The following is a 16,178-nucleotide window of genomic DNA, read 5'->3' as shown; positions in this document are numbered from 1 at the left end:
TTATAAAAGTCACCTTGTCCAAGAGAGATTTAAATGGTCATCAAAACATCACACCAGGGTAAGCCAACACAAAATACAGCCCTTATCATCACAACAGCCTTCGCTTTGGCTCCCCCTCCTGTCCAACTCAGGTGTTCGGCATCGCTGGCCTTCCAGCTGCTGCCAAACCTGCTGCTGGCAAATGCCCTTCACTCATCAACCCCGGACTTGTCTCGTCATCATTACACAGATCTGGTTCCAGTCCCCACTCAATCACTGTATATATACTCCCTCTGTCAGTTGTCTTTGTCGGTCATTGTAAATGTTGCTTGTTTTCCTGAGAGGAATCTAGCTTACTATTTCCTAAGTACTATATTATTTTGCACCTTGGATTTTGTCCCGCTTTTATACACTGCTCAAAAAAATAAAGGGAACACTAAAATAACACATCCTAGATCTGAATGAATGAAATAATCTTATTAAATACTTTTTTCTTTACATAGTTGAATGTGCTGACAACAAAATCACACAAAAATAATAAATGGAAATCCAATTTATCAACCCATGGAGGTCTGGATTTGGAGTCACACTCAAAAGTAAAGTGGAAAACCACACTACAGGCTGATCCAACTTTGATGTAATGTCCTTAAAACAAGTCAAAATGAGGCTCAGTAGTGTGTGTGGCCTCCACGTGCCTGTATGACCTCCCTACAACGCCTGGGCATGCTCCTGATGAGGTGGCGGCTGGTCTCCTGAGGGATCTCCTCCCAGACCTGGACTAAAGCATCCGCCAACTCCTGGACAGTCTGTGGTGCAACGTGGCGTTGGTGGATGGAGCGAGACATGATGTCCCAGATGTGCTCAATTGGATTCAGGTCTGGGCAACGGGTGGGCCAGTCCATAGCATCAATGCCTTCCTCTTGCAGGAACTGCTGATACACTCCAGCCACATGAGGTCTAGCATTGTCTTGCATTAGGAGGAACCCAGGGCCAACCGCACCAGCATATGGTCTCACAAGGGGTCTGAGGATCTCAGCTCGGTACCTAATGGCAGTCAGGCTACCTCTGGCGAGCACATGGAGGGCTGTGCGGCCCCCCAAAGAAATGCCACCCCACACCATGACTGACCCACCGCCAAACCGGTCATGCTGGAGGATGTTGCAGGCAGCAGAACGTTCTCCACGGCGTCGCCAGACTCTGTCACGTCTGTCACATGTGCTCAGTGTGAACCTGCTTTCATCTGTGAAGAGCACAGGGCGCCAGTGGCGAATTTGCCAATCTTGGTGTTCTCTGGCAAATGCCAAACGTCCTGCACGGTGTTGGGCTGTAAGCACAACCCCCACCTGTGGACGTCGGGCCCTCATACCACCTGAGCCACTTGTGTGGGTTGTAGACTCCGTCTCATGCTACCACTAGAGTGAAAGCACCGCCAGCATTCAAAAGTGACCAAAACATCAGCCAGGAAGCATAGGAACTGAGAAGTGGTCTGTGGTCACCACCTGCAGAACCACTCCTTTATTGGGGGTGTCTTGCTAATTGCCTATAATTTCCACCTGTTGTCTTTTCCATTTGCACAACAGCATGTGAAATTTATTGTCAATCAGTGTTGCTTCCTAAGTGGACAGTTTGATTTCACAGAAGTGTGATTGACTTGGAGTTACATTGTGTTGTTTAAGTGTTCCCTTTATATATATAGCGCTTTAATAAATTCAGTAGTTCTAAACCTGCGACTGCCTCCTGCCTACTCCTCTCTACACTTGCGACAGAATGACCGACCCAAGAGAACAGGAAGCAGCAGGACATCCCGACCTCTCCACTATAGTAGCAAAGCTCCTATACCACGACTTGTGCCTGGAGCACCTCGGGACCGCCATGGATGAGGTGCTACGGCACGTACGCCAGCTGCATGCTATACCACCACCTTCCCAGCTTTCCGCGGTCGTTCCAACCACCCCATCACCATCTGCATCACCCAGTCCGATCAACAACATCCACCTGCCCCTCCCGGAGCGGTTTGATAGCACTCCAGCTCACTGTAGGGGGTTTCTCCTGCAGTGTGAACTCCACCTTGTCCGTCATGCCGGGACGGCCTCCGAGAGGGACAAGGTGGCCTTTGTGATCTTGGTGCTGACAGACTGGGCTCTGGAGCAGAGGCTTTCTTCTCTCACGTCTTCCGGCACTACGGTATCCCAGATGACATCGTGTCTGACTGTGGTCCTCAGTTCACCTCCCGTGTCTGGAAGGCCTTCATGGAACGACTGGGGGTTACGGTCAGTCTCTCCTCTGGGTAACGTCCCTAATCAAATGAGCAGGTGAAAGGGTAAATCAGGAACTGGATAGGTACCTTCGTAGTTACTGTCAGAAATGTTCGGGGGAGTGGGCTGCGTTTCTGCCTTGAGAAGAGTACACACAACTCCCTCCGTCACTCCTCCACTAACCTCACACCCTTTGTGTGTTCTAGGCTATCAGCCGACCCTGGCACCGGAGTCAGATCGAGGCTCCTGCGGTGGATGATTGGTTCCGGCACGCCGAGGAGGTTTGGAACACACAGCGCACACCCGTCTCCAGCGCGTCGCCCTCCGGAAGAAGGTGCAGGCTGATTGTCACCGCAGTGTGGCCTCGGTCTTTCACCCCGGTGACCGGGTATGGCTTTCTACGAACAACCTGCCCCTCCACCTGCCCTGCCAGAAGCTGAGCCCGTGGTTTGTGGGGCAATTCAAAGTCCTGAGGAGAGTCAATGAGGTGACGTACAGCTCCCCATCAAGTACTTGGACGTCGAGGGGGCCCCGGCGTACTCTATTCTCAACCTGTTGGACTCCCGGCATCGTGGGGGTCTCTTCAGTACCTGGTCAACTTGGAGGGGTACGGTCCCATAGAGGAGTGCTGGGTTCTGGCGCGGGACGTCCTGGACTGTTCTCGGGGGAGGGGGGGTGTACTGTCACACCAGCCTTCGCTTTGGCTCCCCCTTTAGTCAAGCTCAGGCGTTCGGCGTCGCCGGCCTTCTCGCTGCTGCCGAACCTATGCTGGCAAACGCCCTTCACTCATCAACCCCGGACTTGTCTTGTCATCATTACACACACCAGGCTCCAAATCTCGCTCTCGCTCTCACTCTCTCTCGCTCTCTCCTTGTTTTCCTGAGTACTTTATTTTGCACCTTGGGATTCGTCCCGCTTTATTAAATTCAGTAGTTCTAAATCTGCGACTGCCTAACCCTCTCTAAACTTGTGACACTTATTTTAAGTGTTTCTAAAAACTATTGGAACCATTTCCCTGTTTGACTGCTAGGTTTTATGAGTATTATGACACCACCACTGTGGGGCTCTATACTAACTTAATTGACTTAGTTAAAAGACGGAACCCTGTAAAGAATAAAAATATTCCACAACATGAATCCTGCTTGCAGTAAGGCATTCAAGTAAAACTGCAAAGAAATACAAAGCCTTATGTTTGGGGCAAATCCAACACATCACTGAGTATCACTCTTCATATTTTCAAGCATGGTGGTGGCTGCATCATGTTATGGGTATGCTTGTCATTTGCAGGGGAGTTTTTTTAAGATACAAAAAAATGGAATAGAGCTAAGCACAGGCAACATCTGGTTTAGTCTGCGATCCAACAGACAATGGGAGATGAATTCACTTTTCAGCAGGACAATAACTTAAAACATAAGGCCAAATATACACTGGAGTTGCTTACCAAGATGACATTGAATGTTCTTGAGTGGCCTAGTTAAAGTATTGGCTTGAAAATCTAGGGTAAGGCTTAAATGGCTGTCTAGCGATGATCAACAACCAACTTGACAGAGCTTGAATCATTTTTTAAAGAATAATGTTTAAATATTGTACAATCCAGGTGCGCAAAGTTCTTATCACTGCCAAAAGTGATTCTAACATGTATTGACTCAGGGGGTTGAATACTTATGTAAATTAGATATTTCTGTATTTCATTTCAATAAAAATTAGCTTTGTTATGGAGTATTGTGTGTGTAGATGGGTGAGAAAAATAAATACATTTAATCTATTCTAATCCATAGAACCCCGAATTCAGGCTGTAACACAAAATGTGTAAGAAGTCAAGGGGTATGAATACTTTCTGAAGGCACTGTAACAGCTCTGGGGTTCTATTTTAATAAACCTAATGTAATGGTACATCTTAGCATTGGCGGTAACTTATAGGTACAGGGGTGTGTCAGAAATATTTGAGCTATTTTCACAAGTGGAATTATGGGTGCAGTAGCTGGTGTGAAAGAGATGGGTTTTGATGAATGAACAAATCAAATCCAATTATTTGTCACGTGCATGTAGACCGTGAAATACTTACTTACAAGCCCTTAACCAACAATGCAGTTTTAAGAAAAATAAGTGTTAAGTAAAAAATGTAAATAAATAATTAAAGAGCAGCAGTAAAATAACAGTAGCGAGGCCATATACAGGAGATACCGGTACAGAGTCAATGTGCGGGGGCACCGGTTAGTCGAGGTAATTGAGGTAATATGTACATGTAGGTAGAGTTATTAAAGTGACTATGCATAGATAATAACAGAGAGTAGCAGCAGCGTAGAAGGGGGAGGGGGGTCAATGCAAATACTCTGGGTAGCCATTTGATTAGATGTTCAGGAGTCTTATGGCTTCCGGGTAGAAGCTGTTTAGAAGCCTCTTGGACCTAGACTTGGCGCTAACTTGTTATGCGCCACGCCTTACATTTGTAACTTGTTAGCAAATGTGTAACATTTTACTAGCTAGCTATGTAACATAATTGATGAAGGTTGACATTGGTTATGATTATGACCGTGGGTGCATTTGAATCTCACAAAATTATAGGAATGATGCAAGATAGGATTCCAAACAGATGTAAATAACAAGTATTGCATATCCAGCAAGCTAGCTGTCTGTGTTGATTTTTGTTGTTAAGTACATTATACTTGAGGTGAATGAAAATCTGAGTAGAGAACTTGATTGGGAACAAAAAGGGCCAAGTTGGCAGCACCACCATGTATGGTATGTGGACCTGCAACTAGGTCAGCTCAGAAGAATAAATTGTCTTGAAGTAAACATTTGAAAACATTATGCCATCCATCATCGGCTGACCTGTAATCGATCATGGGACAACCTCGGTCTTAAGCAGGATTAAACACAAAAACAACGGCTTTCTTCAGTACCACTTTATCAAAAGTAAACTTTGCACTTTAGGAGTTTTATCATTTCTGCTAGAGTCAGCAAAAGAGGGGTGAATGTGTGTGCTCTCCTTCTCAAGTCTGAATTTGGGCCATTAATAATTCTGAGAGATTCCAAAAACAGGGAGAGAAATGTTTGGCCTTTAAATATACTCAGCACACAATGACAGAACATTGTGTTTGCCCTTTTTACTTATTTGATATATTTTTTCAGGCAGAGCAGTCAACACCCCTAGTACACTCTGTAGTATAAATGTATGTAAGCCTTATGCAATGCCCTTGAATGTTTACTTGACCAGCAGTTAAGGTGTGAAGATGACAATGAGTCTCTTCTTTTCTACAACAGAACAGACAAGGAAATACTGCCCTGTGTGATGATAAAACACCACTCAGTATACCTGTCAGAGCCATTCTGGGGAGATGAAGCAGGCAGCAATTACATTTGGATTAAGCAGATTAATGTGCATCGAGGCCCTCCGGGACACACATCAATTTGCCAAAGCAGGAGAAGGCTTTACAGCATGAGCAGAAGGGATTGCACTGATTTTAGCATGTCTAACCACCTGGAATTGGAGGAGGGATTACATGAATATCAATTACAGATGGGATCAAATGTTCCTGCTGTATGAAGACTCTCTCACCAGACAAGCTGCTGCTGCTGGTGAGACAGTCAGACTCTGCTGACAGAACACTGACACATTATTTGGAGATGTATATGTGTGCAGTTACTAAAATGGCCTGGCTAATTTGTCTTGGATAAAGACAGTGGGGTTAGTTTCACATAGGCTCTTTACCAGGCAGTGAGTGGTTTACTGTAGGGGCACCTGTTTGTTGTACATAATATTTTTTTCTTCTTATATGGTTTAAAATGTCATTATTCATCAAAATCAAATCAAATGTTTTTATATAGCCCTTCTTACATCAGCTGATATCTCAAAGTGCTGTACAGAAACCCAGCCTAAAACCCCAAACAGCAAGCAATGCAGGTGTAGAAGCACAATAGCGTATTCTCTGTGTTCTGCAGACATTGGCTTCCACAAACACTATTTTCCCCGGTTGTGTATATTAGTACCCGGAGCTTAGCCTTGACTTTCGCCCTGTGGAATATTAATAGAACATCACTGGTCTCCATTTCACAGAGAGCAACACCGAGACTGTGTTTCTATGTAACACTTAGAGCCGAGGGGTGAACGGCATCATTTCCAGATCTCACAATAGCTGTCAGACCTTTGAGACGCTTGTTCGCAAAACAATGGCAGTCACGTTCCAGTTTCCAAGGTGCAGTCATCCCTATATAACACAAGATATAGGATGACATAAATAATATGGGGGTGTTGGGGTGTAGGACGCCTCAGGCACAGGTTGGAGAAGGCACACAGAGGTGGCTCTATTGTCTGTGGCCTTCTCCCTTCTTCACATGTCGTTACAGGTCTGCTTGCTTTAGATGGTGTGAATTCTGAGGAATGTCAGATTGGTGGTGAGATGTGACTTCTTCAAATCAAATCAAATCAAATTGTATTTGTCACGTATACGTGTTTAGCAGATGTTATTGCGGGTGTAGCGAAATGCTTGTGTTTCTAGCTCTAACAGTGCAGTAATATCTAACAGTAATATCTAACAATTTCTCAACAATACACACAAATCTAAAGTAAAGTAATGGAATTAAGAATATATAAATATTTGGACGTGCAATGTCAGAGTGGCATAGACTAAGGTACAGTAGAATAGGATAGAATACAGTATATACATATGAGGTGAGTAATGCAAAATGTAAACATTATTAAAGTGACTATTGTTCCATGATTAAAGTGGCCAGTGATTCCAAGTGTATGTATATAGGGTAGCAGCCTCTAATGTGCTAGTGATGGCTATTTAACAGTATTTAACAGACTGATGGCCATGAGATAGAAGCTGTTTTCAGTCTCTCGGTCCCAGCTTTTATGCACCTGTACTGACCTCGCCTTCTGGATGATAGCGGGGTGAACAGGCAGTGGCTCGAGTGGTTGTTGTCCTTGATGATCTTTTTGGCCTTCTTGTGACCTCGGGTGCTGTAGGTGTCCTGGAGGGCAGGTAGTTTGCCCCCGATAATGCTTTGGGCAGACCACACCACCCTCTGGGGTGTCCTTTGGTTGCAGGCGGCGCAGTTGCCGTACCAGGCGGTGATACAGCCCAACAGGATGCTCTCAATTGTGCATCTGTAAAAGTTTGTGAGGGTTTTAGGTGCCAAGACACATTTTTTCAGCCTCCTGAGGTTGAAGAGGCGCTGTTGGTGCCTTCTTCACCACACTGTCTGTGTGGGTGGACCATTTCAGTTTGTCAGTGATGTGTACGCCGAGGAGCTTGAAGCTTATTATAATCATAAGGCTGAAATGCATTTTTATCACCAAATGCCATGTGGATTGAATGAAGGCCTATTCATTTATAACACACAGAGCAAATTCCATGAATACAAAGCTAAGTGGCCCAGATTTGAATTAGGCAAAGTTATGATTTGATTTAGTTAGATTGTGCATCTGTATCATCATATATTACAACTGCAGAAACTCGGGTCTTGACCACCCCAAAGAGCCAGCTATTTGAATAAGTAGATGAGACTTGACTGAAAATGTGAAATCCAAGCTGCTGTTGATCTATGAACATAATGATCCAGAAGCTAGCATTTCCCTCTCTTCCTCCCCATTCGTCTTCTATCTACATCACCAGCAGAGAAGAATCCTGAGGATGTAATTGTTCATCAGAAGTCAGCTAAGCATCCAGAGAGAGCCCGCTTCAGGACAAGGAAATGGCTTTTCTGCCTCTCTTCTTTCTGTTCTTTCTAGTAACCAACAGAGACCGTAATCATGCTGTTACAATATATGATTTCAGTTGTTGTACCTGGGGTATTTACACTGTCTAATACATGTAAAACACAATACTGTAGCAATGGAAGAGATTAGTCATAAGTCTTCATATCATTATACAGTTGAGTATTATATATGGCGATGCAATATGCTGGTACCTTGTCAGAGAACACCATCCCTTTGCAACAAATATAGACAATGCACCTTGACAAAGATAATGCACTGTGAGAAAGGTGCCCACTAGGTACAGTGGCAAAGCTAACGGTAACTTACCAAAGTTCACCGGAATCTATTTTGGTAAATCTATCGTAACTTTGGAAATGTATACTTTAATAACTTTTAAAACATGTATTCATATATAGTATTAATTCATTATATCTGTGTCCATATTGTCCATGAGTGTCTAGCAGATAGACCACATGGTTCAAGAGAAAATATCCTAATTAATGAAAAAATAATCTAAGCATTATTTTCTATTTACTCTGCAACTCTTCCAACTATTAACTTTCCTTCACAACTGCCACCAGTTTGACACCAAAACATTGAAAACAAAATACATTTTGGCATAATATGCTGAAATGCCTCCTATTAAACACAAATAGAATTCACTAAGTTGATTGTTTTTATTTAGGGTAATGTTTTACAGCTTTATCATTCAGTTTTTTTAATTTAAAATCTTTATCTTATTGAATTATGTCACATATTTTACATGTGATAAGGCCACACAGAGGGCCAGAGATACTTACAGACACCTGTAATAATCTGTAGTACCCAAAAGAGCCACTAGATGTCTTGTGATTGATTATATAAAATCCTTAAAAGATACCAACATTCTGGTAGTTTACTGGTAAACATCGAAGGTTTCCAGTAATATACCCTCCCCTTGCAACCCTACCACTAAGCCATACATATGTCCCTTCTATATTAGGGTTGAGAAGTAGCTGAACTTTACACAACCTTGGCTGTTCTAGCCCTTGTAGGAAGAACTCACTGCAAACACATCACTGGCATATTGTCATTGTCATGTACACATTTTGAGTAGCAATCAGCACAAAATGTTTTATTTTGCTTTGTAGCTGAGGATAATTCACAAGGGTAATTATGTTGAACCACCGCTGTATAAATGTGGCAATTTGAGGTTGACGCATCTCTCTGAGTTTCCTTTTTCATTACATTTGAAGTTTAATTAGAAATGCACTCCTGTATAATAGGTCATTTCCATGTAAAAGGACCCATGAGCACCAACATGTGAAGTTCATATAAACATCTCTAATTGGGTCTCAAATGAAAGCTAAGAGTCTATATTTTTGAGAAATGAAGGCATCACAGTAAGCACAAACCCCAGTTAGGTCACCTGCTAATGTCCTCCCTTCCACTTGTATGTTCAGCTGTTAATGGTTTTCTTTCTCTTTCTGTTGTCTGGTGATCAAAGCAAGCCTAAAAACTCTGGACAACACCCGAGATTTTTAACAGAGATTTTGGAAAATGTAGTCACATAAACAAACGGAGGGAGATTTTACAAAAATTCTGTTACCAAACTTTGCATCTGCACAGTTCTTTCAGTAATTGTGTTTTGCTAAAAATGTCTGTGTCAATTGTTAAAAGAAGTCCTTGTGGACAGAGTTGGTTTGTTAAACTTTGAAATCAATGGGTTTTGTTTGGCATACATTTTAAGTGAAAAATGTGAGTCTCAGGGCAAATCTGTTACAGTGGAATTACCCTCTTCCTTCTTATTTTCCATTGGAGACAGAAATTGGTTCTTACCGGTCACTTCATGAATGATTCTGGATCTTGAGCTCCTGTAGGTTTTGTTCATAACATAATACGAGTCATTTAGCAGACGCTTTATCCAAAGTGAATTACAGTTCATACATTTTATTTATGGGTGGTCCCAGGAATCAAACCCACTATCTTGGCATTGCAAATGTCATGCTCTACCAACTGAGCTCCAGAGGACCACAATGAGGGGGATCGATCCAGGCATCTGCACAAGGAATTTTCAGCGTATTTAAAAAGTATAATTGCTCATAGATGACTAATAATGTGCTGGAAGGATTGCATAATAAAAGTGTGTGACTTGACTACTAGTTTTCAGTCATTTTGCTAAATGTTTTGTGTCTATGAGTCTCCTGCATGGATGTCTGATGCTAATGCCAAACTGGTGAAAAGAGCAGATGTGACCGTCTTTGACACTCTGTCATTGGCAGATGGCAAGCTTTCTCCTGTTTGGACATGGGCCCATCAGTGTCTTCCACCCATATTGGAAGTCCCACAATGTTAAACACAAATGTGTTCTTTCCTGCCTGATGTATGCACAGAAGTAATTCATGACGGTACACAAAATGTCTGCTTTGGTGAGCTATGCGCTGCTGATGAGCTTAGGAATTATTAATTCATGTTCCTATTGACTTTTTCATCCCCCAGATAAGAAGCTTTGGGTTTCTGCTTCCGAACACTGTCTCAAGAATATTAGAATGTGGTGCTGGAGGGTCCATCATATGGCTCTTGCTCAAGTTTACGGTACAGAAAATTGCCTGTCCTTAGAGACCTTTGCTGCAGCTGCTCAGAGCTCTTTCTAACAGTACCAAGACGGTACTACACTCCTAGAAAAAAAGTGATATCTATAATCTAAAATCCTTGTTGCTTCCAGGTAGAACCCTTTTGGTTCCAAGTCGAACTGTTTTGGGTTCCATATTAAACCCTTTCCACAAAGGGTTTTACATGGAACCCAACATGGTTCTACCTGGAACAAAAAAGGCTTTTCCTATGGGGACAGCCAAAGAAACCTTTCAGAAGCCTTTTTTTTTCTAAGAGCGTAGGATGATTTGTGGTTCTAAATAAAATGTTGTTGTTGGAACCTTCTCTTACAGTACATGTCTGTGCCTATTTCCTGATAGTATTGCTGAAGCTGCACCCCAATGCATCTTGGGGAAATGTAAAGTGTTTTTGGAGATGTCTTTAAATAAACCAGGAAAGCTTTCTGAAAGTAGAATGAATAACACTACAAACAGTGTGTCATAGGCACTTCAGAAAGTCTGAATCACAAAGCCCTTCCTGTTTCACCCGCTCCCCTAACGGTTGAAACACCCACAGTAGTTTGCATTGCTCAATCACAGGCTCCATATATAATTGGGAGTGAGTGGGAGACGGGTCGAGTTCTGGAAATGCTGTGGATAGATCGTACATAAAGAAAACGTGTTTTTGTGACGCAGAGGAGAATTCTCATCTAGACATACAAGCTGAGTCAAAATCCATAAAGTCTGCATGCCTGAGGGTAAAACTTGTAACAATTATATTACCTTCCTTGTGTCAATGTGTAATTTCATGCATTTTGCTGAAAAATATGACTTTTCTGAGACACACTAAACACGGTAAACAGAGTTTTTCTACTACAAACCAACCAATTTAGAGAAATATAGAACTGTCTGTGCCTCCAAGCTCACAGTAAGCCTAATACCAAAAGACAGTGCATAGAACATTGATATAAGATACAGTAAGTGTGGAATATTTTTTTAGCATGTTTCTGAACATAGCAATATCAACAGCATAAATGTATGCATTTTAAAAGTGGTGTGAATAAAGTGTTTGTTTTTTGATAAATGCCTAAAGCCAGACATGATTCTTTATTATATGTCTGTAAATAAATAAGTGCATGTTACAAAAGCTGACATTCATATATCAGAAAGGCTGGCTTCGTTATGACAATTCCATAAGCAGATGAGGGAACATACCTAATTTATGACTGCATCATTAATTCCTGCCTCAGTAAAATTGACCTGGCAAAAGCTGTTCGCTAATGCACAACACAAGGGTGGAACATGTGTCACAGGGATGGGACAAATACAGTACAGACGAAAACTAGAGTATGCAGTTAATAAACGAATAATAAGCTAATAATAACTTCATATAAACTTCTGTTTGCAAGAGGCAGCAGAGCATGTTACATCATTGTGCTTGCTGTCTAGTTGCAATGTGAATGAATGCTTTACAGCCTAGTCATAGCTGTACTGTATGGCAAGAGAGTCAATTTGATACACTGATTACTCCAGTTAAAAGGTCTTGGTTGATATGCAGATTGTCAACCTTGAACGGACCTACTGTAAGGGAAAGAGAGAGGTCCTTCATATTACCATGTAGAGTTACTTCTACACTATATTGAGTTGCTTGGTGTCTGCCATATGTTCTTATGTACTGTTTACACATTGTTAGGGTAGGCAGGTTTAGACATGCATTTTACAGAAGTCACCACATTTACATACTAACACCCCCCATCCTGCAGCTTGCAGACAGCAGGAAGTGTTAGACAATCCAATTAAATGCTGAAATGTGAGTATGAGTAAAAAGAGCTTAACATAAGCTATTTGACATTGTCCTGATTCCAAGATGTTAATGAGGTTTGGCTTTCGCGCTGAAAGACAATGCAGTGGGGTGCAGCATTTTCTCAGCTTGGAGAGGCAAATTAGCCACATCTCATAAGAAGGGGCGAGAGGTCCCAGCCAATATGGAATAAAGAATGTCTGTGTCATGTGAATAGATGCCAAATGTGACATAGAGAGGCCGATAGCCTAGTGGTTAGAGAGTTAGGCCAGTAACCGAACGTTTGCTAGATCGATTCCTCGAGCTGACAAAGTAAAAATCTGTTGTTCTGCCCCTCAACAAAGCAGTTAACCCACTGTTCCCAGGCCGTCATTGTCAACAAGAATTTGTTCTTTACTGACTTGCCTGGTTAAATAAATACAAATAATGCATGCAGAGATTTTCACAAATGAGTCATCCAAACAGATTTCTGCTCTTGTTTTCTTTGAGCTGTATGTTGTCCAGGGCCATCACTGAAACATTCTACTGTAACATCAGCACTGTCTTTCTGGATTACATACGTTTGCTTAATTAAGTGAAGATATAAAATACAAAGGGGTTGTGCCTCTCCTTTCATATTTTGTTTACTCCCCTGTATATGTTCTCTACGAAACAAAATCGTTTCCAATCTAGCAAACAATGTGTTAATATGCATTGCATGAACTAGGCCAGCTATTATTCGCACACAATGGTCATTAAACACATGGAGCCAAAACAACCATCGATCATGGAAACATGACCAGTAATTACAACCCGTAGTCATCTGAACTCCAGGCTACTACAGCCTAGCCGACTCAAGTTTACCCGTCTGAGGAAAGAGTGCTGCGGCTACGTGCGCTGTCCATGGTGCTGATTCGCATAAACACGAGGCTCGTTGGAAAAGCTCAAACATCAATCTCTGTTGAAGTGTGTCACCGACATTCAGAGAAAAGTATATGTTCGTCGTCTCTGTGGCAAACATTGCATGAAGCAGCGACATTGGTTTCTATTTGCTTTTTACAGCAATTTTCTGTTCGGAATTGAATATAGGTTTATATAATCGGGGAGGTGTTCACACACAGCCGCTGGGAGGCGTCTTTATCTTCATTTAGAATAGTCTGACAGGGAGATCTCAACCACGAACCACATATTACCAATATCATATAAGACGTTCGTTTTCTATGTCATTTTCTTTGTTATGTTAAAATCAATGAAATGGGTCGAGATAAATCAAGAGCACACTGCCAACACCTATCACTAAATAATCAGAAACAATATGTTCTGCTGTTCATCACATAACGTGCCTGAACTGCGCATTATCGTTTGTTGGGATCATCCGTTCTGCTTGTAGCCTATGTGGTTGTTGTCCCATGATATGGGCTCTGACCAAAGAGTGCAGAGAAGTTCAGGAGCACTATGATCTCAGTTACCTTCTCACATTCACTAAGAACACGACCGTGCGCGCCTGCAGCTCCCCCTGCCCTGTCTTGTTCTATGCTGCTAGAGAGGCGCATATCTTTGGATCCTCACCCTCACAAGCCAACCGGCAGTGCACTCATCTAGGATAACTCTACGTTGGAAACCAAACGAAGGACGTTTGGATATATGCCTTTTCCTAATCGTGGATTGCGTTGTGACTGCTGATGGTTTTAATTCTGTAGCCTATTGCCGATTGGATTGCTGCCACCCGTGCGTTTATGTGGTCCATTTGGAGACGTTCCTTTGGGTTGCCTGTATTCGAATGTAAAAAAACGAAGGTTTTGTTTCCCGCGCATCTCTCAAATGACTGAGCGCGGCGTGAAGAGGAGACCGCGTTCTCCACCTCCGTTCTATGTTAAAACCTTGGGCTAAAGTTTTCATGGACGGTGCCCTGGATTTTCCACTGCCATCTCTCTGACCGGGGTCTTTGTTTTTCAAGCAGAGAACGAGTATTTTACCACGCACACAAGGGGTGCCTTTTGGATTCTATTTCCAAAATGAAGTCCGTTTTTATCCGAGGTATGTATGTATGGGCTACGTTTACATCAGATCCAAATGTGTTGTTTGTGTGTTTGCTTGCTTGTTTGTCTTTTACATAATGATTTTACATAATGTGATTCCATTTGCACAGTATTTATGGTTATTTGGAGAAAACTATTATATACCTGTCAGTGTTTACTACTGTAATAATATAATATGTACCATTTAGCAGATGCTTTAATCCAACGCATTTTAAAGTCATGCATGCATACATTTTACGTATGGGTGGCCCTGGAAATCGAACCCACGACCCTGGCGGTGCCATCCTCTACCAACTGAGCCAATTTACTGATGTGTATACATCTACTTGATTTACAGTTTTCTTGTTCAATGTGTTTTAAATTAGGCGCCGTACTTTAACATGCCAAAGTCATTTTTTTTTTTACATTGATCTTTTAAATAGGCTTATATTATCTTGTAATGTTACATAATAGTTACTTGGAACACATAAAACATGCATGGTAAACATGTAATTTTGTTTTATAGGTAAAGCCTGAGTTATTCCAGTTTACTCATGTAACGTTCCAAGGGCTCAAATTCTCAGATTTCTCAAAAAGGGGTTCTGCGCAACGTTTTTTTCCCTCTCTTTGCCAGAAACTTTAAGAATATTGTCCACCATGAGCAATCACCCTTGTCATGCTAAGCGGTTTTGATGAAGACCACCAGAGCTCATGAAATGTATTTATCCACTGCACTGTTCACTGCTCATGTTGTAAGTCAAATTGGATCTAGTCACGCAATGGGGAGTTGGGGATTGGGCAGGGCATGTGTATTACCTGATAGCACAACCTGGTCTCAGAGCATTTTGTATTATTATGTATGTTAATCCAAGACACTCCATTTAGTATGATATGCTATGTTTCGTATGGTACTGTATGTATTAATTTGTGGATGTCCATCACCCATTTCGTATGATATGTTACAAATTACAATTCTTATTATATTATAAGAATTTGGGGAAGGGTTAGCTAAAAGGGTTAGGGTTAGGTGAAGGGTTAGCTAAAAGGGTTAAGGTGAGGGTTAGGTGAAGGGTTAGCTAAAAGGCTTAAGGTTAGGGAAGGCTTAGATAAAAGGGTTAATGTTAGGGGAAGGGTTAGCTAAAAGGGTTAATGTGAGAGTTAGGTGAAGGGTTAGCTAAAAGGGTTAATGTTAGGGGAAGGGTTAGCTAAAAGGGTTAATGTTAAGGGAAGGGTAAGCTAAAAGGGTTAATGTTATGGGAAGGGTTACCTAAAAGGCTAACAGTTAGGTGAAGGGTTAGCTAAAAGGCTTAAGGTTAGGTGAAGGGTTAGCTAAAAGGGTTAATGTGAGGGTTTGGTGAAGGGTTAGCTAAAAGGCTTAAAGTTAGGTGAAGGGTTAGCTAAAAGGGTTAATGTGAGGGTTAATGTGAGGGTTAGGTGAAGGGTTAGCTAAAAGGGTTAAGCTGAGGGTTAGGTGAAGGGTTAGCTAAAAGGGTTAATGTGAGGGTTAGGTGAAGGCTTAGCTAAAAGGCTTAAGGTTAGGTGAAGGGTTAGCTAAAAGGGTTAAGGTGAGGGTTAGGTGAAGGGTTAGCTAAAAGGGTTAATGTTAGGTGAAGGGTTAGCTAAAAGGGCTAAGGTGAGGGTTAGGTGAAGGGTTAGCTAAAATAGTTAATGTTATGGGAAGGGTTAGCTAAAAGGCTTAAGGTTTGGTGAAGGGTTAGCTAAAAGGGTTAATGTGAGGGTTAGGTGAAGGGTTAGCTAAAAGGGTTAAGGTGAGGGTTAGGTGAAGGGTTAGCTAAAATAGTTAATGTTAGGGGAAGGGTTAACTAAAAGGGTTAAGGTGAGGGTTAAGTGAAGGGTTAGCTAAAATAGTTC

At 42.1% G+C, this 16,178-nt stretch overlaps 1 protein-coding gene across 1 annotated transcript in view; it reads left to right on the top strand.

Annotated features, from left to right (window-relative positions):
- Nucleotides 1-13,537: 13,537 nt before the first annotated feature.
- LOC106564246 (reticulon-4 receptor) overlaps nt 13,538-16,178 on the top strand; it is a 35,557-nt gene continuing 32,916 nt past the window's right edge. The window contains exon 1 of the mRNA XM_014130296.3: nt 13,538-14,325. Within this exon, the coding sequence (XP_013985771.1) occupies nt 14,304-14,325 (22 nt within the window). The 5' untranslated portion in view covers nt 13,538-14,303. The remainder of the gene's footprint in view (nt 14,326-16,178) is intronic.

The sequence above is a fragment of the Salmo salar genome, chromosome 01, assembly GCF_965601325.2.
Source record: "Salmo salar chromosome 01, fSalSal1, whole genome shotgun sequence".
Classification (NCBI taxonomy): Eukaryota; Metazoa; Chordata; class Actinopteri; order Salmoniformes; family Salmonidae; genus Salmo; species Salmo salar.
The sequence above is the reverse complement of the archived record's forward strand: the minus strand, read 5'-3'. Positions and strand labels throughout refer to the sequence as shown.